A 25,025-nucleotide genomic window follows, 5' to 3' on the forward strand; every position below is an offset into this window, starting at 1 on the left:
TACATCGTAAGGTCTAATGCATGCTAAGGACTTAGAAATGCTTTCTAGTGGATTGACTGGCTTCCATATTATCTGGATTTTACATTTTAGCTGGAAATTTTTCTTCCTTCCCTTCAGTGAAAATACGATTGTTACCCACACAAAACCCAGTGCAAAAAGAAGAAGCTATATGCACTCTTTAAGTCTGGAAAGAAGCTATTCTTCCATCCCTAATTCCTAAAATACCCAGGGAATTCTTTTAAGTAGGAAGAAGTTAGATTTGTTGAAGCTCAAATTGACTACCAAGATTAGGGAATGGAAGCAAGGACTTTGTGGTTATTATTGTCTTCCTTTTCCTCAATGGACAAAGACCCAGCTGAGCAAGTTCTCTTACCTGCCCTTGGGCTACTGTTGAGTTGTTAATAGACACACACCACACAATTAGGGAGAGGCCTTAGGAAGGACTGCCCAAGCCATGCTAAACGTCAAGGATAACTTTAGATACAAGAATAAAGGATGAAATGGGGCAAGGCAAAGAAAGGAAAATGGCCTCTGGGCTCTGCCCAGAGTTAACCAGAGGAATGACTGGTACCCAAGGCAGACTCTTGTTAGTAGAATCCAGAAGTCTCTGCAAACTCAAGGCAGCACCAACTCATGCTTGGATATACTTAGGTATGCTTCATACAGGCAAGCCATCGGGGCTGCTGGCCTGGGGGCTCTCCTGAGGGCTACATTCATCCATGTGGTCCCTGTCCTGCAACATTCTCTCTTGAATTTGGCTACTGATTTCCAGCTGTAGTCTACACATCTGCTCCTGTAGGTCACTGATCAGATTCACTACTAACTGTAAAAAGGGAAGAAACAGGAGAGCAAAACCACAGATAGTTAGAGCAGGGCGATCTAGTCCAACCTCCTATTGCTACAGATGAGGAAACTGATGCCCTCTATGAAATAGAGTTTTTGTTGGGGTTTTCAAGATGGAAAAATAAATAATGGAGTGTTTTCACAGCGAAGAGTTTTTAGTTTACTCTATTTCCAGGATCTGAATAAAAAGCCATTATTTTTACCAGTGGGCATAGCTGGGGCATCTTAATTCAATTTAAATTGAATTTAACAAACAGAGTAGCTTAGTGTGCAAGACCCTGTCCTAGGTACTGAGGGAGAAGCAAGAATGAATACTTTGCACTGATGACATTTGACAAAGTTGAATTCGAGCCAGATGAAATTATGAGACATAAACAAAGAAATTATATCATGCTTTAAAATGTTATTTCAAGTAAGAACACATCAAATTTGAATACATATTCATAGAAGAGGTGGCTGGCTAATCAGCAGATAGAGAGGGGCTTTGCAGCCAGGAAGACCTAGGTTTAAGTCCCACTTTGACATATTCTAGCTGTGAGATGCTGGCCAAATTACTTAGTGTCTTCATGACCCAGGAAACTCTCTAAGACTCTAAATTGTAAAGAAGGTATCTTCATGCAAAATTAGAGGGAGTTTCTTTACCAGAGTTCCCAATATCCTTAAGCCTATTCGTAGAAGAACATAGTAAATGTATTTTTAAAAAAGTCTCAGTTTTTCCATTACTCACATGATAGAAACAAACAAAAAGACCCCAACCGTACCAAATGGAATGGAGTATTAAACAAAATGGATTTTAAAGGTATGTGAAAACAATTGAATTGGAAATTCAAGAAATTTTAATCTTTTACCATTTTTTTCTCAATTTTATTTGAAAAGACCTGTACGGTTGAGAAAAACAACAAAAAATCTGGCTAGTTTAATGTTAGGAGGGCGGGCACACCAAGTGTTGCTGGAGTTGTGAACTGGTTCAAATATTGTGGAAGACAATCTGGAACTTTGGCTAAAATTCATTAAATTGGGCACATCCTTTGATCTAGCAATAAATACTACAAGGAAGCATATATCCCACAAAGGCAGAGGAAAAGGATCAATGTGTATAAAAATATGCATGTTGTGTACCTGTCTGTTTAATCATTCATTTACTTATACCAGACCTATCAATTCAGGAAATGATGGAACTTCATTTGAGAACTTGCCTAATCAATAAGGGAAACATAGCTTGATACCTTCCTATCAATTTATAATCTTAGAGAGGTGCCTTGGGGCAATTAGAGGTTAATGACTTAACCAGAGTCATCAGGACTTAAACCTAAGCTTACACTATATTACAATTAAAATATACATTGAAAAATCATGTATGCAAAGAGCATATGGTTTAACATACACTCCACTCATATGTCACATGGTTGTTTATTGATAATATTTGTAATAAAAATTTTATCTTTTAAAAACCAAGGAACATGCACCTGGGGAAATTACAGGTAAATATCGGTAGGCAAACATTTTACAAATGATATTCATGGACTATAATGTACTAAAAAATGAAGCAAATAAAATAACATAATCAAAACAATCAATAATCAGGTTGACTTGGAATTTTAAAAGATAGTCTCTTAAATAATCCCACAAAATAGATAAACCACCATTAGGCCTATACCCCAAATGGAAAAAAAAAAAAAAAAGAAAGCAGAATGGGAATATTTTTAGTACCATTTTTGTAGAATCTCCAACCAGAAGCTATAGAGGTGCCCACTTGTTGGGCTAAACAAATTAGGACACAGGAATGCAATGAAATGTTATTGTACAATAAGAAATGACCAAAGTATCAGTTTCAGAAGAAAGTGGGAAGGCCTTCATCAAGGGATGCAGAGTGAAGTAAGCAGAAATCAGAGCAACCAATTCAATAACAACAACACTGTAAAGAAAATAGCTTTTGAAAGACTTAAGTGACTGATATATGCAATGTTAAATCTTGAGTTCAGAGGATTGAAGATGAAGCACACCAGCCACCTACTGCCAGAGTGATGTCTAAACGTGCAGAATGAGACATACACTTCTGGACGTGGCCAAAATAGGAATTTGTCTTTACTGGATTATACCTACTTGTTATGATATTTTTTTCCTTTTCACTGTTCAGTTGGGTTTAGGGCAGAGATTCAGAGAGACAATAAGAGGTTGTAAAAATTAATTGATCAGTTTTAGAAATCAAGTAATGCCTATGGAAAGAGGAAATTATAGTCACAGCAACTAATTATATAAAAGATACTATATATTATTGTATATGGAATGCAACCAAAACAATACACAGAGGTGAATTTATAGTTCTGAAGGCCTATAGCAACAAAAAAGATGAAGAAAAATTTACTCAATTTTAAGTATCACTGGCTACCAAGCTGGTAGCTTTAGTCAAAGATAAAAAGAATTTGTATGAAGAAAACTAATGTTTCAGAAATAAAAAGAAAAGAAACAGATACAGAGAAGGGAATCTGGAATAAATATCTCTGGCCAAAATCTGACATGTGAACTCTATAAGGATCTGTTATGGATCCATGAATAATACCCATTCCCCAAAGGAGAATTATTCAGAATACAGTTTTTGAAGAAACAGAGACTTCTTAAAAAGTTGCTCAAGGAAAAAACAAGTTAAAATACTTTCAGGTGATATCTTACATCTGTTAAACTGGCAAAGAAAGAATTTTAAAATGACAAAATTCTCTACCAGAAAGGACTAGGGAAAACCTTGTTGGATGGATTATAGGTTGGAGAGATTTTCATTTTTTTTTTTTAAACCTTTACCTTCCATCTTGGCTCCAAGGCCAAGAGTGGTAAGGGCTAGGCAATGGGGGTCAAGTGACTTGCCCAGGGTCACACAGCTAAGGAAGTGTCTGAGGTCAGATTTGAACCTAGGACCTCCCATCTCTAGGTCTGGCTCTCAATCTACTGAGCTACCCAGCTGTCCCCTGGAGAGATTTTCATAGAACAAATCAATCAAACAAACAAGCAACAACAAAAAACATGATCTAATCATTTGACCCAGGATTGGTGCCTTTGTACAAAAACTGTTATTTGTGTGGCCCTGGGCAAGTCACTTAATCTCTGAGTGGAAGAGGGGAAGGGGAAAGGAGATATTGGGGGAGGGGCAGACAGAGACAGAAACAGACACCAAAAGACAGAGAGATAGAACCTAAAACAAATAAATGATAATTTTGTTTCAAGTTTTATTATACTTTTTTCAACAAAAAGGCAAATGATTTAGGTTGAATGTTTTTAATTGGCATTCAGTGCCATGTTCTGTTTGCCAATTCATATTTGTTACAAATGTTACTCTTTGTGATGAAAAAAAAAATGTCTGAAAGAGAATGTGGTCTAGAAGAATGAATCAGAAAACCTTTGTTTGAGTCTGTCTCTGACCCAGTATCTGGGCGAGTTGCTCCTTCATAAGATGAAGACAATAATGCCTTAGGTTGCGAAGCTTCCTGAAAGCAGGGGCTTCTTTTGTCCTTTTTATCCTCTGGGCTTAACACAAAGCCTAGAACATGTAGCACTTAATGCTTATTGCCTGATTGGTGCCACCTCGAAATGCTAGTACCCATCCATTATCTTGCTTTTATTTATACAAAGTCACATACAGGGCAGCTAGGGTGTCTAGTGAGTAGAGCTTCGGGTCTGGTGAGGAAGACCTAAGTTCAAATCTGGATTCTTGTACTTCCTAGCTATATGACCTTAGACAAGTCACTTAACCCTGTTTGCCTCAGTTTTCTTATCTGTCAAATGAGGTGGAGAAGGAAATGGCAAACCATTCTATTATCTTTGCCAAGAAAACCACAAATGGAGGCATGAAGAATTGGACATAACTGGAAAAAACACCCCAAAGACATGCATACCGATGTCTCCGAAGTCTTCATTCATTAAATTCCCTGGATTCCTAAGAATGCAATCACATAAATAATAATAACTGATGTTTATGTGGGGCTTTAAGGTCAATGACCTTTTCATAAATTATCTCTTGATCCTTCACATCCTGGGTACTGTTGTGAGGAAGATTAATTAGGTAGTAATTTTTCACAGTACTGATATTATCCCTATTATACAGAGGGAGAAAACTGAGGTTCTGAGAATTTAAATTACATAAAAACAGAACACATAGATGTCTAAGGCAGTATATAAATTCTGTTTTTCCTGACTCTAAGTTCAGTCCTTTCCTCCCATGTAGAACTGTTTCATTTTTGTCTTTATATCTCCTTTGCCTAGCAAAGTGACTGATACATGGTAGACACTTAATAAAGATAATGGACTAAAAGGTGGATTGATTAAATGATTGACTGACTGATTAACTACCTGAATGGCTATATAAATGCCAGGCACTAGAGAAACTGAGTTCTGATGCTTAGCAATGAGATCTATAATGACGAGAGCTGGGCACTGTCCTCAAGGAACTAACTGTTTAGTAGGGGATAGAAAAAAAGTTACAAACTAAATAAAAAGAATGTAACAGGGGCAGGTAGGTTGCTCAGTGGTTATACTGCCAGGTTTGGAGAACATGGGAGGTCCTAGATTAAAATGTGACCTCAGATACTTCCTAACTGTGTGACCCTGAGCGAGTCACTTAATGCCCATTGCCTAGTCCTTACTGCTCTTCTGCCTTGGAACTAAAGCTTAGTATTGATTCGAAAATGGACGATAAGGGTTTAAAAAAAAAATCTAACAGTGTAAAGGAAGGAAAGCGAACAAGCATTTATTAAGCGCCTACTATATTCCTTGCACTGTGCTAAATATATCACAAATAGTCTCTCATTTGATCCTCCCAACAGTACTGGGAGGGAGGCGGTGCTAGTATGATCTTTATTTCATAGCTGAGGAAACTAAGGCTGAGAGGAAGTGTCACGCAGTTCACTAATGTCTAAGATCAGATTGGAACTCAGCTCTTCCTGACTCCAGGTCACAGGAGATAGAGAAACAAACACTGTGTGACCTTTGCCATCTCTCCTCCCATGAGGCTCTGAGAGGCCTGTGAGCCTCGAACTGACAGCTAACTAGAATCTGCAAAAAATTAACAACCTCATTTGAGCAAAGCCTGACCACTAACCCTTTCAAAGAACTATAACCCAATAAAAAATTGTCTGGTTTGTGAAGGCAACTTTTCCCATCATTCATGGAATTGAACAATTCAAGAGTACAAGAAGGGAAAGGAGGGGCTTTGTCATAGGGGACAAGCAAACGGTTTAATTATGATGTATTAAAAAAAAAAAATCAGCACATTAGGAAAACCTACTCCAGCTTTACAGAATCCCAAAGGAAACTAATGCAGCCATCCAGTTTCTTGGAAGGGAATCATCAAAAGCCCCAGAGCTGTGGGTGGGGCTCTTAGCCCCACCTGTCCTCTCCCAGCATCCCTTGTCCTCTCCTGTTGGGTTCTAAAGTTCTACCTGGGACACTTGGAGTCTGCAGTTCCAAGACTGCGGATTTGTATTGAATGCTAGTGTAGAGAGGAGGGCATGGTGGCTTCTTAGGAACCAGAGAAATATTCCCTGTTGTCCATCTTGTCTTTGTTTTTAAAATGAGCACCAAGAGGCTCTTCCTCCCCAAGACAGGGCAGCTGACAGGCTGGGAGACTGGGGACAATAGTCACAAGAGGGCTCACCAAGCAGCAGCCTCCACAGGCTGAAGCACAAAGGTTTCATTGTCTTTCTGATCACTGGGAGGTAAGGAAAGAGAACAGTTCTAGGGAAAAGACTCAGGACCTTCCAGTCCTTCAGGAATGCCTGGAAGCTAAACAAGGCCCAGGCTTTGGGGAGCCAGATCGCTGTCTAACTTAAGTAATTAGATCATTTGTAGCTGGGATAGAAAGACTCGGGGAAGGGGCCTGGAAGAGCTTTTGAGGCCATATTGATTTGAAGTTCACAGAAAAATAGGATATGGAACAGGAAGAGACCTTAGACCTAGTCTGCCTCGGTTTTCTCAACTATAAATGGGATCTTATTTCTTAGGGTTGTTGAGAGGATCAAAAGAAATAATATTTGTAAAAGTACTTAGCACAGTACCTGGCAAATAAAAGGTGACTAATAAATGCTTGTTCATACCCCCACTCCTCCGCCCCCATACAGGGATTCTTCACCTTCCTTGTGTCATGCCACTGGCCTTATCCCTGGCAGTCTGAGGAAGTCAATGGACTCCTCAGAATTGTGTTTTTAAATGCATTAAATAAAATAGATAGCTCTACAAAGGAGACTGATTATACTGAAATAGTTAATCAAAATATATATATATACACACTATATATATACTATATATACATACATAAATATGTATTTACATATATATAATATATATTTATGTAAATATGTAAATATATATATATATATATATATATACACACACTAGTCTAACTAACCTCTCAGTGTTTAAAGAAATTGAAGCTGGCCATAGGAAGTTAAGTAACATCATTAGAAAATCATCAGGGACAGCTAGGTGGCTCCAGGGGATAAAAAGCCAGGCCAGGGGACAAGAGGTCTTGGGTTCAAATCTGGCCTCAGACACTTTCCAGCTGTGTGACCCTGGGCAAATCACTTAACCCTGATTGTCTAGCCCAGTGATGGGACTGCGGGCCAGATGCAGCCCACTAGACATTATTCCTAATCTGACGAATACAGTGAATAGGATACAATACAATGAAACTTCTTAAGAGTTGCCTTAAAAACAGACTGATAGCTGATCATTTCCTTTCCTTTGGCCCCCTCTTAAAAAAGTTTGCCCATCACTCGTCTAGCCTTTAGAGTTTATAGTTTACAGCACCTTGGAATGGATACTTAGTATTGATTCTAAGAAAGAAGGTGAAAGCATTAAAAAACACCTGTTTCAAAACTCTCTATTTATCCTGGCAAGTACAGATTTAGGATTAAGGAACCATTAAACTGTGGAGAGGAGATGAGAAAAGAATCATGTATTTCCATAACTGTTCCCCCACATAATTGGCTTCCTTTATAATTTCACATATTTTTAAAATACATTCAACAGACTGCCAAAGGGATCCATAACTTAAAAAGGTTAAGGATCCCAGAAATAAAGCCATCTTGATAGAGTGGCCCAAGAATTGGTCAGATTCATCCAGTAAGGAGTGCTGTAATAAAACTTGGGGCCTCAGAAACATATACATTAAAGGGACGGTTCACAATTGCTGGAAGCTGTCACAGAGTTGCCAAAAATCGCTTCACAGGATCTATCCCTTGCCCTGTGTCATTTGACATCTGTGTAAATGGTTTGAATGAAGACGCAGATGTTCCATTTATTAGGGTTGCAGATGACAAAGCTGGGAAGGAAAGCTAAGGGACTGAACGACAACATCTGCATTTGAAACGAATTTTGACAACAGTTAAAGGAAAAATTAACTGGGGATTTACCTAAACATTTAGCCAGCTCAGTGTATCATGGAGGAAGCAAAAAACAAACAAACCCCAACTCTAACTAATTGCAGACTACATTAATAAAAGCATTGTATTTAGGAGGACAGAATTTCCCCCAAAGAATAAAAGCCCCTCAAGGGTGGTTGGGATTGTTTCATTTTCATTTTAGTAGTCCTAGCACCTAACACTGGGTACACAGGAGGTGCTTATTAAATGTCTGTCAAGTTGAATGAAGCTATTGATAATCCTACTGTCCTCGGCCTGGGTCCGAGCACTTTGGAGTGCTCTACTCAGTTCTGGGGGCCCCTTCTTAAGAAGGCCATGGACCACCCCTATGACAGGTGCATGTAGAGGAGGGAGACCAATATGGTCACCAGCATAGTGAGAGAGGACAAAACCATGCCACATGAGGAGTAGATGAAGGAACTGCAGAGGTTTGGCATGGAGCAGAAGAGATTTAGCAGGTTATAAAAACTGTCTGAAGACTGTCCTAAAGAAGAGGGATTGGAATTGTGGCTGGCCTCAGAGAATGGGAAAATTCGGACACTAATGCACTGCTAGTGGAGTTGTGAATTCTATTCTGGAGAACAATTTGGAACTATGTCCAAAGGGCTACAACAAAGCTGTGTGTACCCATTGACTAGCAATATGACTACTAGGTCTGTATCTCAGAGATTTTTTAAAAAGGAGGAAAGGACCTATTTGTACAAAATATTTATAGCAACTCCTTTTGTGGTAGCAAAGAATTAGAAATCAAGGGGATGCTTGTCAATTAGGAATGACTGAACAAGTTGTGATATATGATTGCCATGGAATACTTTTGTGCTATAAGAAATGATGAGCAGGATAATTTCAGAAAAAACATAAAAGGACTTACATGAACTGATGCAGAGTGAAGGGAGCAGAGCCAGGAAAACACTACACACAGTAACAGTAATATTATTCATTGGACAACTGTGAATGACTTAGCTTATTCTCAGCACTACAATGATCTAAGATAATCCCGAAGGCCTCACAATGAAAAAAAGAGAAAGAACTGATTGGAATTTGAATACAGACAGAAGTATACTATGCTTCACTTTCTTCATTTTTTTTTTGAATTTTCTTCTACAAAATGACTAATTTGGAAAAATATTTTATTTTCTTATTTTTAATATCATGCAAAATCCACTTCCCTTTTCGTCATTGTTACAAGAGCATACTCATAGCCAACACCCTTAAAATAAAACCATAAATATACTGATGTGAAAGATAGTATGCTTTGATCTGCATCCAACTTTAACAATTCAGTGTTTTACTTTCTGTGTACAATGTTCTCCTCATTCTGCTTATTTCGCTCTGCATCAGTTCCTGAAGATCTTTCCAGCTTTTTCTGCCATCATCTTGCTTATCATTTCTTATAACACAACAGCATTCCACCACCAACATGTATCATAATTTGTGTGGCCATTCTCCAACTGATAAAATATTTTATATGCTTGCCTGCATAAAATCTATATCAGATTGCTTACTGTCTAAAGAAGGTACAGAATTTGGAAGTCAAAATTAAAAAAAAATGTTGAGGCTTTTACATGTAATTGGGGAAAAAATTAAATTACTTAAAAAACAGCTCAGGGAAAGGACTCAGAAAATAGTAAGAGGATTTAGAGTTGTTAGGACTGAGAGATTACAGAGGAAGAACCCCCAGACCCAGAAGTTAAATTATTTGTAGAGTGGCATCATAAACAGTGCCAGATTCAGGAAGATCTGGGTTCAGATGTTGCCTCTCACAATGATTAAATGTCGGACTGTGGAAAGTTATTTTACTGTTCTGGGCCTCAGTTCTTTCAGATAATCAATCTGGCTATAGACACTTCCTAGTTGTGTGATAATTCTGTCTCAGGCAGCTTGCTCTCAAGAGCAGCTGTTTGTTGAGATTGGAAGTTCAATGAGTTGTGGGAAAAGCTCTGGCCCTCTCTGTCGCCCATTTGAGTCCTTGGAGGACCAGTGGCAGCTGGCTAAATGAACACTAGGGCCATGGTGTTCTCCTAAAAAAAAAATCTGTAAAAACCATTTGTGTCATTGCTGTGCCTCCCCCTTTTAAACATCAGTGTCTGTCCCGGCCTAATGGTCTTCCTGCCCCCTCCCCTCAGTGGAACCTTCTCTCCATCCAAAAAAGCACGGCTCAGCAGGTCAAGACTTTAGTGGTGGATGAATCCTCCTCCCCCTTCCCACTGACCACTCCTCTGGGGACCTGAAGGAGGGAGTGGCAGGCACAGGATTTAGAACTGGAAGGACCAAAGAGGTAACCAAGGCCCAGAGAGGGCAGGTGGCTTCTCATGGTCACAATTTAAGGCTGGGGCTCCTTTGTCTGCACTGTTTTCTCCCTGTCTCCAAGCCTCCCTGCTGGCAGCTGGAAACCTTTCCCTAATTGTGCAGGGGGCTGGCAGCCAGGGACCCTCACCTCCGCTTTCCTCTGCTTCTCCTCCTGCTCCTTCTGCTCCCTCTCCATGCCGACCAGCCGGAGCTTCAGTTCTGACACCTCTGCTGTCAGCTCTAGCTTCTGGGCCTCCAGTGATGTGCGGCTCAGCAGCTCCTGCAGAAGGAAAAGATATCTCAGAGACTTCCCACAATTGACAGAGGGGGTTGACAGTGGGTGGGCTTAGAGGCTGGGAGAGACATGGAGCACACACATGCTAGAAGAGTTGAAGGTGGTTCAAAGCACTGGCCCTGGGAGGCAAGGACGGCTGCTATTAGTATACCCATTTCAGAGATGGGGAAACAGAGAGGCTTAGAGGATGAACTGAGCAGGGGCTCTGGAGTCAGAGCGGTTAGCTAGGGGACATTGCCTCACCCCTTCGGCTGTAAGCCCCTGAAAGCACGGCCTGTCTTTAACGTTGTGTCCCCTCTGCTTGGCACAGTGCTTTTTGTTTTACTCTTTAAAATTTTTAATTTTAATTTAATTTTTTCCACATTACACATAGATACAATTTAAAAAACAAACCCTTACCTTCCATCTTAGAACCAATAAAGAGGAGTAAGGACTGGGCAATGGGGCGTTAAATGACTTACCCCAGATCACAGCCAGGAAGAGTTGGAGGCCACATTTGAACCTAGGACCTCCCATCTCCAGGCCTGGCTCTCTATCCCCTGAGCCCTTTAGTTGCTCTCTACGTACAACGTAAATAACTGTTTTCTGACATCTTGTGATCATGTTGTGGCTCCCTCTTTCCCCTCCCTGAGACAGCCGGTAGTGTGATCATGTAGTGCCCCCCTCCATGTTGGTAGCAGTTGCTTACACAAGGGAAAGCACGTGAAGGCCCGGCTTCCGGCTGCATTCAGACTCCATCGGTCCCTCCCAAGAAGGCTCCCCTAACCCCGGGGCCTATCACTTAGGCTGTGACAACCACTCTGGGCCTCAGGCTCCTCATGGGGAAGAATGAAGGCGGCCTCTAACAGCCGGAGGATTCCGTGGTTCAGCCACGGCCACGGAGCCAAGGACTGCACGCAGCATTGGAACCTGGGACTCTTTACACTCTGTAGCCAATGGAAGCGGCGCCAGAGCTGGGGAAGGCGGGGAATCCCAAAGGAGCAGCTCCTGGGGGTGGGGGAAGGGTAATCCCCTGCGGGAACCCCAATACCCACCAACCCCCACCCCACCCCCCACCCCCGGCCCCGGCCCTGAGTGAACGCAGATGGCGGGTTGGCTGGGGGTGGAGGTGGGGAGGCCTGGCTGTGACTCGCTGGCCCTCTGAGGCTTCTCCTAGTCTCCGTGGGCTCCTCTGCAGCACAGGGATGATCGTAATGGTGAGAGATGAACTCACGGGATTGTGGGGATGCCCTCTTCTAGAATTAGCGCTCTTGTCGGGGGTGGCGGGATGATGAGACTGTTCCAGAGATCTGGGTCTGAATCCTAATCCGAACGCTTTAGAACCATGTGATGGGGTCGGTCACGTGACCTCGCCAAGCCTGGGGGCTGCTTCTTCTCCCCTCCCAGGATTATTTGTGATGAATTGAGCTTTAATTCACTATTTATGCCCTTCCAGGTACTGGTCTCTGCCCTCGGAAAGCTTTTCCATTGACCCGGAAGGTTGACTGAAATATTAGGATAATGTGTGGCAATCAACGCGGATGGGCATTTTGGCGGGCCATGGGGAGCTTTTCTAGGTTTCTGAGTAATGAGTTAGGAACAGTAGCGTTCCGCACCAGTGGACTGAGTTCCGGGGCCCAGAGTCAAAAAGAATCATCTTCCGGACTCCAAATCTAGCCTCAGACACTTCCTAGCTGTGGGTCTTGAGAAGATCATTTCACCTTGTTGGCCTCAGTTTCCTCATCTGTAAAATGAGCTGCAGGTGGAAATGGCCAACCACTCCTGTATCTTTGCCAAGAAAACCTCAAATGGGGCCACAAGAGCTGGACACAATTGAAGACTAACAATTGGGAATCCTGGGGGCGTGGTATGATAGAAAGAACATCTTGTCTGTCTGTACTCAAATGCCACTGGTTCAAATCCAACCTCTGCCATTTACTACTCTTTGGCATTGGTCCACTAATTCAATCTACTTCTCTGGGCCTCAGTTTCTTTGTAAAATGAGATTGAACTAAATGATCTCTAAGGTCCATGCTTGGTCAAAATTTATTTTGGCAGGATGAGTAGGAGAGAGGAAAGACCATTTATAATGCTATTATTACGAGAGCCTCCAAGAGGTGTGTTATAAGAGCCGTTGCCATGGGTAGAAAGGAGGCCAGTTCTGAGCACAGTGACAGTAGATCAAAGGACTTGGGTGGAGTAGAATCGAGAAACTGCACCTCCTTCTTTTCTTCCTTTCTTTTAAAAATTAAATAAAAATTATTTTTTTTAAATTTCCCTCTTAGCAAACCTGTTGGGGGCAAAGGGAGAACAGGGATGTGTGGAATATTGTGTCACTCAGTTAATGCTCAGTCTTTTTTTTGAAAACTCATACCTTCTGTCTTAGATTCAATATTGTGTATTAAGAAGAACGGTAAGGGCTTAAGTGACTTGGGGGATAAGTGACTTTCCCAGGGTCACACAGCTAGGAAGTATCTGAGGCCACTTTTGAACTCAGGACCTCCCATCTATGGGTGGGCTCTCAATCCACTGAGCTACACAGCTGCCCTCAGGTATGTTCAATTTCCAGCAAGCTGAGCTTAAGGTATGAGCAGGTCATCAGGTTGTATTGGAAAATCCAGGAATGCAGCTGTGGGGAGAGGCTGAGGGTAGAGATATAGATTTGGGAGTCCCCAGCACAGGAGGTGATTATGAAGATTACTGGTAGGACAGAACTTTAGGGAACACCAGTTGTTAGGCGGCAAGCAGAAGAAGAAAAGGAAGGGAACCATCCCAGTGTAGCATCATGGAAGGCCAAGGATGTAAAGGCATCAAGGAGAGAGATGACCCAGAGGGATGGCAGAGGCTTCCTGAGAGGCCAAAGAGATGAAGAAAGAAAAAAAAAAATTAAATTAAATGAGCAAGGAGTTTATTCATGATGTTGGCAAGAGGTTTTTTCAATATATATTTTTTGGGGGGTGGGGAAGAAGGGAGCATTTTAAGGGCTTACTGCTCAAGGAGTAAGGCTGTAAGGAAGTAGGAGAATAAAGGTGGAGCAAGCTTTCTAAAAGTATGGAAGGAAGGGAGGAAGGAGGATATAGGGAAGAATTCTTGGAGAGAAAAAAAGAGAAGGGGGAGCAGGCAATGTGTGTGGCTAATCAATAAGGGATAAATTTCTAAACAAAATACAAGAAGAGTAGCAACAATCAAAACTGAATATCAAATACTCCATAGCCCAAACTGGGTGGCGGCGAGTTCACTATTTGTCTAAGTTTTCTGGGGTAGATCTTCAACCCTGCCCATGATAGGCACCTGGGGCACCACCCTCTCTCTTTAGGATCCCAGAAACATTCAGCCCACATTCAAGGTATTCTCTGGGTCTGTATTCACTTCGAAATCCCAGCTCACAAAGCCTCACCGACCTGTTTGTTTTTTTTTCTGGTCCGTCAGGAAATACTATTAGTTCAGATGTACTTAATGAAACAGAATAGTAAGAAAGTTAGAACATGCCCCTCAGAACTTGGGGCTGGGGCATGCTCTCCCACAAAGAGATTCGCCAGGAGAGGGAAGAAAGCCAGGGATCATCATCATCATCAGGACACTACATGGAGGGCCTTACCACTGACCACTTGGACACAAGATGAGAGTAGTTCTTGTCCTAGGCTAACCCGCATTTAAAAAACCTGCCAGACAGGCTGGCTCTTCCAGCCCTCACCCCTGGCTTAGGAATGCCCATCCCATCCTTTCTCCTGCCTCTTTCAGATTCAGAACTGTGACGGCGCGCCTTCTCTTCCCTTAGATCTCAGCCCTGAAATCTAATGTTACTGAATTGACTCCTGGCTCTATAGACAATGAAACCGAGGCCCACAAAGGCTAGCTAAGAGTCTTGCAGAAGGGCACGATTAAAGTAAGCAAGTGACAGAGAAAGGATGAGAGCCCAGGTGCTCTCACTCCAAATTTAGCACTCTTCTACCTAAGCAGTCCACAGCAGTCCACTTACACCATCAAGTACATTTCAATTTTCCTAACAGCTAGCAGCACACCCCACTCCACCCTCACCCTAACTAAAGGGAAGGCAAGGAAAGCATTTTATGCAAGGAAATGCAAAGGACAAATCTAAAGCTGGAAGGGACTCCACCAGTCTCCTGGGTACACAGTCATTGATTTGGAACTGAAAGGGACTCAAGAGGTTGCCTCATCCAAATCCCTTATTTTTCAAATGAGGAAACCAAGGCCCAAAGAAGTTTCAGTGCCTTGCCAAAGGTCATACAAGCTATCAGAGGCAGTATCTGAACTCAGGTCCCTGGGGACTCCACAGTTAATACCAAGAAGTCTATTTCTTCCATCACTTCAAAAACCCCAAACATCCCAACGAGTACATAATAAGGGCACATCATTCTTCATAGTGGCTAGTTCCTTAAGGAGCTGCTGCTACCCTCCAAATCTCTCTTTTCCCAGCTGAAAAGATGCTCTTCTGTTGGTTTTGATTAGATTAACTAGTTCCATTAAAAGGGCCTGGATCACTGGAGGGAGCCTCAAACAGATTCAACTTTTTTTTTAAAGCACCTTCCTTTGAACTTTTTATTTTTTTTAGCCCTCGCTTTCTGTCTTAGTAATAACTTTTAAGCCAGAAAGGCAAGAGCTAGCAATTTGGGTTACGTGACTTTCCCAGAGTGACACAGTTATAAAGTATCTGAGTCCACACTTGAACCCAGGTCCTCCTGATTCCAGGACTGGGGGCCTATCCACTTAGTCACATACATGCCCCGCTTCTGACTTATTATAAAGGATTGAGTTTGCCTATATCTACTCACAAGGCATAGAGCAACCCAAATGCTTTGTTAAAATTTCTAATAGTTTCTATTCTCTCTACCATTTAGGGGGAAAAAAACATACAAATTTCAGTCTGCTTTTACTCTGATTAGGAGTCAAAATTCACTCTCAGATGGTGGACTCATCAACTCCTAAGGGTTCAACGACTGTCATTTTGCAGCTGAGCTGACTTCCAGATTTTAAATCCAACCCTAGGTCTAGTCCTGCGTCCCCAGTGGCCTATTGGACATTTTGGATTAGATTGTATAGTACGTATCTCAAATGAAACACATTATGTTTCTCCCTAAACCTACCAATCTATCTTGTGGGCCTCTATTTCTGCGGAGGGTACCGCGATGCAGCTTTGTACAATGGTATCATCATTAACTCTTAATTCTTAATCCATGTATCCAGTCGGTTGCCATCTTGTATCATTTCTGTTTCCACAATATCCCTGGCATGCCCTCCCTTTCTTTCCACTCATAAAGTCAACTGCTCTATTTAAGGTCTATCCTTACCACCTTCCACTTGGGACTATTTCAAAAGCCTCTCATTTGGCCTTCCTGAGTAAAGTTGCCCCCACTGCAATCTATCCTCTGTTCGGTTGCCAAATGGATTTTTTTTAACCCCTTATCTTCCATATTAGAATCAATACTGTGTATTGGTTCCAAGGCAGAAGACTGGCAAGGGTAGGCAATGGGGGTCAAGTGACTTGCCCAGGGTCACGCAGCTAGGAAGTATCTGAGGTACTATTTGAATCCAGGATCTCCCACCTCTAGGCCTGACTCTCAATCTACTGGGCCTCACAGCCAAATGGACTTTCCAAAAAAACTCATTTAATTAATATTTTCCCGTGGTTACCTGTTTCATATTCTTCCCCTCCCCTCTTCTCTCCCCCCTCCCATAGCCAACGATCAATTTAACAGGGTTTTACATGTATCTCCAAATGGATTTATTAAAGTAATAGTGCAAATGCTCCCTGCCTCTCCCCAATCCCTAATAAATTCCTGTTGTTCCCTATTCCCTATTCCCTATAGGTTCGCACATAAACTCTTTGGGGGAGGGAAGAAACACTTATTAAGTGCCTATTATATGCTAGGTACTGTGTTAAGCTGCTTTACAAATATTTCCTCTTCACAACTCCTCTGACATTGGCATTGACAACCTGGCTCCTTCTCATGTCTCTCCATTCTTCTTCTATTACTCTCCTCCATATTGTCTATAGTTCAGCCATACTGGCCGAACGCACTGGTTCCAACACAAGACACTGTATCCCCCATCTCTGTATGCTGCAAAGGCATCCACGATCCCCCAACCCTGGGAAGCTCCCTGCATACCTCCTGGGACCTCTGGTCTCTTATAAGAATCTGCTTAAATGCCACCTTCTGGAAAAGGCCTTTACAAGGCCTGTTTGGCTGCCAGTCCCCTTCTATTCACTAAGGAGACTCTGTGTATTTTGCATATATCGATGTATGTGCTTGATGTCTCCCCATTAGAATGCAAGCTTCTCTAGGGCACTTACCCCCAGAGCAAATCACTTAACCTTATTGGCCTCAGTTTCCTCATCTGTAAAACGAGCTGCAGAAGGAAATGGCAAACCACTCTAGTATTTTTGCCAAGAAAATGTCAAATAGGATCACGAAGAGACAGACATGGCTGAAAATCAACTAACAACAATAAAAATTCTAGTTCCTGGCCAACTAGTGAGTGCTTAACTGATGTCTGCTGATTAGTTGAATGCTAAAAAGTTCCTGGAAACCCACGGTCAGTGGAGGAAGAGGAAGGGAAGACTTGAATTTGAATCCTGGCTTTGCCACTATATGTGGGACTTCTGGCAAATCCCTTTCTGGGACTAGGTTTCTTTATCTATAAATGAATTGTTTGGATTTAGATGTTTTCTAAGGTCCCCTTGTATCTCTAAATCATAGGGTCCTCAATGTAGAAGTAGAAGGGTCTTGTGGTCCAGGCCTCCCAGGTCATAAAGAAGGAATCTGAGGACTAAGAAGATTAAGTGACTTGCCCAGATTAGAACATCTGTGCTTGAGGCAAGATTCTAGATTCCTAATTCTAGAGTCAGGCTTCTCCCTTAAATCTAATAATGCTGGCCAAAACTGTCATCACCTCATACCTTGATTATTACCAATAACATTTGGCTTTATTTCCCATAATTCCCCTAGAATACCTCTGCTCCTACCAGAGATCTACCATTATTCTTCAAACACCACACATATCTCCCTTCTTTTTTCCTCTCTCAGGCTATAGCCTCTTCTTAGGTTTTCTGAACATTTAAAAAATTCCAAGCATTCCAGGGCTGCCCTCAAAGGCTCAGCTCAAGCCCCATTGCTTCCATGAGGCCCTTCCTGGCCATGTCAGTTCCCAGAGACCACTCCAGCCTCTGATGTCCTGCTGACTTGGGACCCTCACTTGGCAGTGAGCCTCTGGGTTTGTTTTTCAAGATACTCAGAGCCAAGATTCCTGAAGTGATCCTGGAGAGTGACAGAGACCCTGATGACACTCTCTTGCCAAAGGGTCAGGGCCACTTAAAGTACTGGGAAATAACTGAAGGACTCTGTTTTTCCTTTAGCCATTAAAGTTTTAAAGCTCTTGGGTAATAAGGATCCCTAAACCCTAGGGAACTCAGGTTTCCCCTAACTAATCAATCATAGGACCAGGGAATTTGGGGATTTAGTGTAAAGTCCCTTTTTATATATATAGATACATGAAGCCCAGAAAAGTTAAGTGACTGTTCTAAGATCATACAAGTAGTTCTAAAGCAGGCAGCCCAGTAACCCCAAGTTGCTTTAGGATAAAGAACCTTATTCAGCAAGTATGTTTTCCAAAGCCTTCTTCCCTTCCTGTAATCTGCTGACCATGGGTTTCCAGTTGTTCTTCTCCAGCTTATTTTGCAGATGAGGAAACTGAGGCAAACAGGGTTAAGTGACTCAGAGTCACACAGTTAGTAAATGACTGAGACCAGATTTGAACTCAGAAAGATGAATCTTAGTGGTTTCAGACCTGACGTTCTATCTACTGCACCACCTGGCTGACTGGATTACTGAATAATGTTTCACCAAACTCTGGGACTAATAATCTCATATGAGAAATCTGATCAATTCCTTTTTATTTTTCTAGACCTCAATCTCTTCACCTCTGGGTATCTTTCTCCCTTCCCCCTCTGTACCAATAGAATCTATACATGTGTGTTGACTCATCTTTCCATTTGGGAGGTGAATCTCTTGTCTTAATAGGATCAATCATGGGAAAATATCTAGCTCTGGAATTGGAAAGAATCTACTAGTCTTGAAGCTCGACCTTCTCGTGTCCCAGGTGAGGAGACAGTGGCCAAGAGAGAGGCTGGCTCATTGTCACATAGCCAATAAGTCTTGGAAGTAGAATTTGAACTCAGCAATAAACTAGCTTTGGACTCTGAGATTCCAAGTTCTGGGCTCTTTTCCCTACACAGGAAAGGAGAGAAGAATTATAGTTTACATTTATTTGATGTGAGGAATGCTTTCCCCACAACCAGTGAGTCCCATAAATATTTAACTTCACTTTACACATGGGTGAACAAAGACTTGATCCCAGATGCTTTTAGTTGCAAGCCTGGCCTTCTTTGCACATATAAGGTGTCACAAAAGTCTCAACCCAAGAAAGTTTATAATTGCACTACAACTTTTGGGACAGCCAGTACTATGCTGTCTCCATGGCCTATTAAGATATATAGGCAGCTAGGTGAGCTCTATGATAGAAGAATGCCAGGCCTGGAGTTGAGAGAACTTAGTTAATATTTGGTTGTGTGACCCTGGGCAAGTCACTTAACCCCATTTGCCTACTCATTGCCCTTCTGTTTTAAGAGTTGTTACTAGGAAAGACAATAAGGATTAAAAAAAAAAAGATATATAGGAATGTGGCTTTCCAAATCCAGTTTTGTTATATTGTAGTTATAAGGGACTCTGGTGACCATTTTAGTTTGAAATAGGACCAAAAAAGAATCTTATTTCCACCATACCAGAAAAGGGGTGGGTGTGAGATCCAGCCTCTGCTTGAGGACCTCTAATGAAGGGAAATCCACTCCTTCCAAGGAAGCTTTCCTGACCTCAGGCCCAAATCCGCCCCATTGAAACTTCTAGCCATTGCTCCAAGTTTTGTCCTTGAGGGACAAAACAGAACAAGGGGACTCCCTTTTCCATTTCACAGACTTTCCAAGCACAGGTGCCATCTTCCTCCTAGGTGTTTCCCTCTCTAGATCAAACATTCCCCGTTCTTCAGTCTTATGTGGCCTGAGATTTCACTGTTCTAACCACCAACCTCTGGACATCCTCCAGCTATCAGAGTCCTTCCTAAGCCAGTGGTGGTACCCAGAAATGAACATAGGAATCTAGGTATGGTCTGACAAGGGCAGAGACCAATGGCATAATCTAGCTTAATGCTAGATTAAAGGATATTAGCTCTCTGGCATCTCAGCTAAGCACGGCAAGTCATCATAATTGAGTCCTAAAAAGGGTTTTGGGGGAAGTGTCAGTGATTCATTATATATCACTTCTGCAATCTATGCCTTTCATAATGTAGACCAAAATAGAATGAGCTTTTTTGGGGAGTGCTACCAGATTGCTGACTGGCATTGACCATTAAAATTTCTAGATAGTTTTCATATAAACTGTTTTCTAGCCATTTCTCCCATTGATTTGTTACGTTGATTCTTTTTTCCAACTCAAATTCAAGGCTTTCTACTTATTCCCATTAAATTCAGGTCAATGTTCTAGTTTTGTCAAGATCCTTTTGGATCTTGGCTGGTAATGATCAAGTTAATCATCACTCTCAGCTTTGTATCATTTTGAATTATTTGATCTCAACTTTGCTTTTGTCTGACATTGAAAAAAATATTAAATAACTCTGGGCTGAGAACAGATCCTTGAGGCACTCGATCTTTCCGAATGCTCCAATTTCTTTATCTGTTAAAAAGTGATAATGGTATGTACCTAGGATGTCTACCTCATGGGATTTTTGTAAGGCTCAGATATAGGTAGACCTCTAGAGGAGACCGCTTCTTATCATTATTGATGTTATTTGCTCTGTTCATCATTTAAATTTAGTTCCTGCTTTCTCTGCCTTGGGAAGACTTTTCATTCTCACTTGACCAAGGGCTGGATGACAACTTTGGGGCTTCAGGGTCCTTCATCTCTACAAAGATCCAGGTTCTCCTTCTGGGTTGGTCATGCACCCCAGCCAAAGGGCCTGCACATCTATTGCTGGTGGTGGAAGGATGCTGCTGCCAGAGGCTTACTGGTCAGTTTATAGTTGGGGTCATGATCACATGATCAGGCCAGCTGGGAAATACTAGATTAAAGCACATTAGCTCTCTGGCCTCTCAACCAGGCAGGAAAGCCATCATAACAGAGTCTTAAAATGAGTTTTAGGGGTGCTTAATAAATATTTGTTAAATTACTGCTTGAAATGTGGACTAAGCTTCTCAGTATAGAGAGGAAGAGGGCTTCCCATGTCATCTTCAGCTTGGCACAAAATCATTAAAGACAACATAGAGGCAACAAGTATAAACAAAAAAGATTTAAAAATCCATAATAATTTGGGGGAGAGAAGGCACCATCATTTAGGGGAAGGGAAGAGACCTCAAGAAGAGAGGGGTTAGCCTTTGACTTTAGTCTTGAAGGATTCTTGGAGGCAAAACTAGTGCTTTCCAGGAAGGGGTAGGGAATCCAGTGCAAAGCCACGGAGAAGGATTTGGTATAATGGAATTTTGCCAATACCCACACCAATGGAATGACAGATATTTTAAAGAAACCAGGAGGCATAGGGCAGTGCTCCATAAAGGGGTAAAAGAACCACTTTAAGCCCACTGTTCAAAAACAGCAGAATTCTCCCTGGGTTGAAAATCAAGAATCTACTAGGGTAGAAAGGAGAGAGAAGGGAGATATGGGAGTTGAGAATGGTTCTGCCATAGCTTCCTTTTCTTACTCCTATCACTCATCCTCCATTTCTGATTTGATTTGATACAAAGAACTGGGATTAAAGGACATATTCTTTCCTTAAATGGAACATGTCTTGAAACAATTATCTCCCTCTTCTAGAGTAACTTGTCTGGAAGGGCTCATTAGTGGGATGTGGTCCAGCTTGTTCCCAACAAATGACAGAGTATCCCAGTGGTATGAAGCAATGTGAAACCAGAATGAATACATGGGCAGTTGAAAGAAATGAAAACACAAATTTGCCTTGCTGGCGTCTTGAAGTCAAAGGCTTAGTCAATTTTGCAGAGCAATTTTGTAGATGACATTCTCAGAAAGAGGATTGTGCCCCAAATAAGATCTTTTGAAGTACAACTGCAGGGGCTTTAACAAAACAAATTAGAGTAGGTGGTTAGGAAGGCACAGAGAACATAACATAGCAATGGAACTACCCTGGGGTGGGGAGAAGGAAAGGTCAACTAAATTTTAACTAACTTCTATTTTACAAACTAAAACTAAATAAAAATTTATGAATCCTTTTAGGGCCAAAGAGAACATGGATTTAATGTTCCTGTTGCCATCCCACTCTAGCCAAGCATAGCCTACTTTCACACTGATGCCTTCCTCAACTTTCTAACTGCCCAATCACCAGCCAGTACTTTGTGTTGAAAAATAATTTCTCTCCCACATTCACAATGGCATGGTGCTCCCTATCACCATGCTGCTATGTAGTGTGGAAAAGAGTACAGAATGGTTGTGACCACTGAGCAGGACTCAAATGAATGAGTGACTCTATTCAGCAGCCTCTCTACTCAACTCTTATAGATTCCCTCTCATTCTTCATAACCACCATTTGAAATCTTTTCCCATCTCCTCAAGATGCTAACCCTGACATTTGCAGCAGAGGACTTTGCCTTCTGTTTCTGAAGCTGAAGGGAGTTCCCTCAAATACCCTCCTGCATTCGAGCAACTTTTCTAGCAACATCACCCTTTCTCTCCTCCTTTACTGAGGTATTTGATGAGATCACCTTCCTTTTTATTACAGCTAATCCTCTGATCTCATCTGCTCTTGCTTCCTCAAAAAATTTACTCTAGAAATCATTCCTCTTTCTCATGCATTTTTCAACCTTTTCATTTCATTTTCATCTTTTCTTTGCCATTATCTCCTTCCCAGTACCAGAGAACATGCTAATTAAATACTAAAAAGTCTTTACTTAAATCTTTTACCCCATTTATTAACATCTTGTTTTTCTCCACCTTTCCTGCACTACATGTACATTTCTTGTAAAATTAGTGTGCATGTGACACTTCCAACTTCTTAGAGTGGCTCCATAGAATCTCATTTGGAAGGAAATCCCTTTGCAACATTTCTCTCAAGTAGGATCAGTGCATTAGGAAGACTGTTTTGGTAATAGTGAACTAGAAAGGGTAGAACCAGGAGTCTGAGAGATCAGGTAAGAAGAGAAATATTATATTAGTCCAGAAAAGAGGTGAAGTGGGCCTGGACCAAGGTGGTGGCAATATATGAGGAAATAATGAAAAAAAAACAGAATTAAGTTAAAATTGATGGGACTGGACAACTGACTAGATATGGAATGGGGTGAGAAAAAGGGAAAAATCAAAGATGACGTGTCATTTTTATGGGGAGATTGACAGAAGTTGGGGAGATAGAAGGAGAATCATTGAGGGGAGGAGCATCCAAGTCTAACAGACACAGAGATAGGTGGATATGGCAGACTAGAACTTGAGGGCTAGATATATAGATTTGGAGATCATTTATACCGGGATCACAGTTGAAACCATAGAAGTAGGAGAGATTATCCAGAGAAAGACTATAGAAAAAGGAGGGCAGCACCTTACAGGATACCTATATGTAGTAGGCAAGAGGATAAATGAGTCAATGAAGGAGTGAAGATCTGAAAAAGCAGGAGAACAGAGAAGAATAGTCTTGGAATCCAAAGAAAGATAGTAGATGGTCAGAAGAAGGGGAAGGTCAAAAGTGTGAGTTAAGGCAAAAAACATCAAGGAAAATTAGAACTGAGAAAGGCTCACAGGATTTGTAATCAAAAGACAACTAGTTTTAGAGAAGTGGTGAAGTCAACAGTTAGACTATAAGGAATTGAAGAGTAATCAGGTAGTGAGTAATTGAGATGCAAGGGAGGCAGTGAGTGCAGACTATTTTAGAAAGGAAAAAGTTTAGTTAGAAGGAGATAGCGGAGTTATAGATATAGAAAATGGCAAGGTCAAGTGAAGCACTATCCTGGTCATGAACTTTTCAGATATTGTCATTTGATCTTCACAACACTCTTGGGAGTTGGATGCTATCATTATCCCCCTTTAACAGTTGAGGGAAAAAAAGTGAGGCAAAGAGAGATAAGTGGTCACATAATAAATGCATGAATCTAGATTTGAACTCAGGTGTTCCTAAATCCAGACACAGAACTCTGTCTGCTTTATCACCAAATGAACATGTTTGTAGGCAATGGAGAGGAAACAATTATAGGGAGATAGAAGATAAGAGAATGATTAATGGACTTGGGTCCCAGAGTGATCAAGGGCACAAGTAGAAGGGGTCCCCTTTGCAAAGGATAGAGTCATCTTATCTTATGAGACTTCAGTAAAAGAGATGAGAAATGAGGTCAAAGCATGGCAGATGGGAGAGAAGGGCACTTACAATAAGAGTTTTGTTCATCTCAGCATAATAGGAGATGAAGTTGAATACTGAAAAAGAGAAGACAAGTTGGGAGCCTAAGAAGAGAAGAGATTTGAAATAGCCACTGTGGGAAGCATAATGAGTCAACAACAGATGAATAAAAGGTGAGTGGGAATAAATATATAGCCCACTATGTGCCGTGCACTGCACTAAACATGTTGTACATTCAATAGACAACTGTTAATGCCTGGGCAAATTACTCCTGGAGTCAACTAAATTCAAGGGGTCACACACATTTTAGGAAGGTCACAGGATTCCAGAATCAGAGGTAGAAGGCAACTTAGGGATCATCTAGTTCAACCCCTCAGTTCACAGAGGAGGAAACTAAGGCCCAGAAGGGATAAATAAGTAGCTTGCCCAAGCTCTTTTGCAATCTTTCATCATCCTCAAGAGGCAAGTGATGACAAGGGATACCATCTTGGAACAGCTGTTAATTCAAGGCATGGTATTAATGGGAACTATCACAAAGATAGCTTTCCTCATCCCATGTACTACCTTTCCTGAGCCCAGTACTATGTTCATTCCTCTGGGAGATCTTTCTGAACCACAGTCTCCTCTAATAAAGATAGCTTGAGGAATCAAATTTATATGGTAGGGGCAGGCCAGAATTTAGGACATGTCTGGTTAGGGACCTGCTTTTGCAAAGTCTTATTCAAGAAAAAAAAGGCAGCTATGTGGTGCAGTGGAAAGAGTGCTAGGCCTGAAGTCATGAAGACTCATCTTCCTGAGTTCAAATCCAGCCTCAAATA

At 41.6% G+C, this 25,025-nt stretch overlaps 1 protein-coding gene across 6 annotated transcripts in view; it reads right to left on the reverse strand.

Annotated features, from left to right (window-relative positions):
* The window catches only part of PPFIBP2 (PPFIA binding protein 2), a 195,609-nt gene that overhangs the window by 43,523 nt on the left and 127,061 nt on the right, over positions 1-25,025 (reverse strand). For 5 of the 6 annotated variants that reach the window (XM_044680573.1, XM_044680572.1, XM_044680574.1 and 2 more), the window contains exons 6-7: positions 10,687-10,818; positions 665-823 (exon numbers count right to left, since the gene is read on the reverse strand). In XM_044680573.1, coding sequence (XP_044536508.1) covers positions 665-823; positions 10,687-10,818 — 291 coding nt within the window. The remainder of the gene's footprint in view (positions 1-664; positions 824-10,686; positions 10,819-25,025) is intronic. The other variant, XM_044680576.1, reaches the window with a different exon arrangement.

This window comes from Gracilinanus agilis, chromosome 6 (assembly GCF_016433145.1).
Source record: "Gracilinanus agilis isolate LMUSP501 chromosome 6, AgileGrace, whole genome shotgun sequence".
Taxonomy (NCBI): Eukaryota; Metazoa; Chordata; class Mammalia; order Didelphimorphia; family Didelphidae; genus Gracilinanus; species Gracilinanus agilis.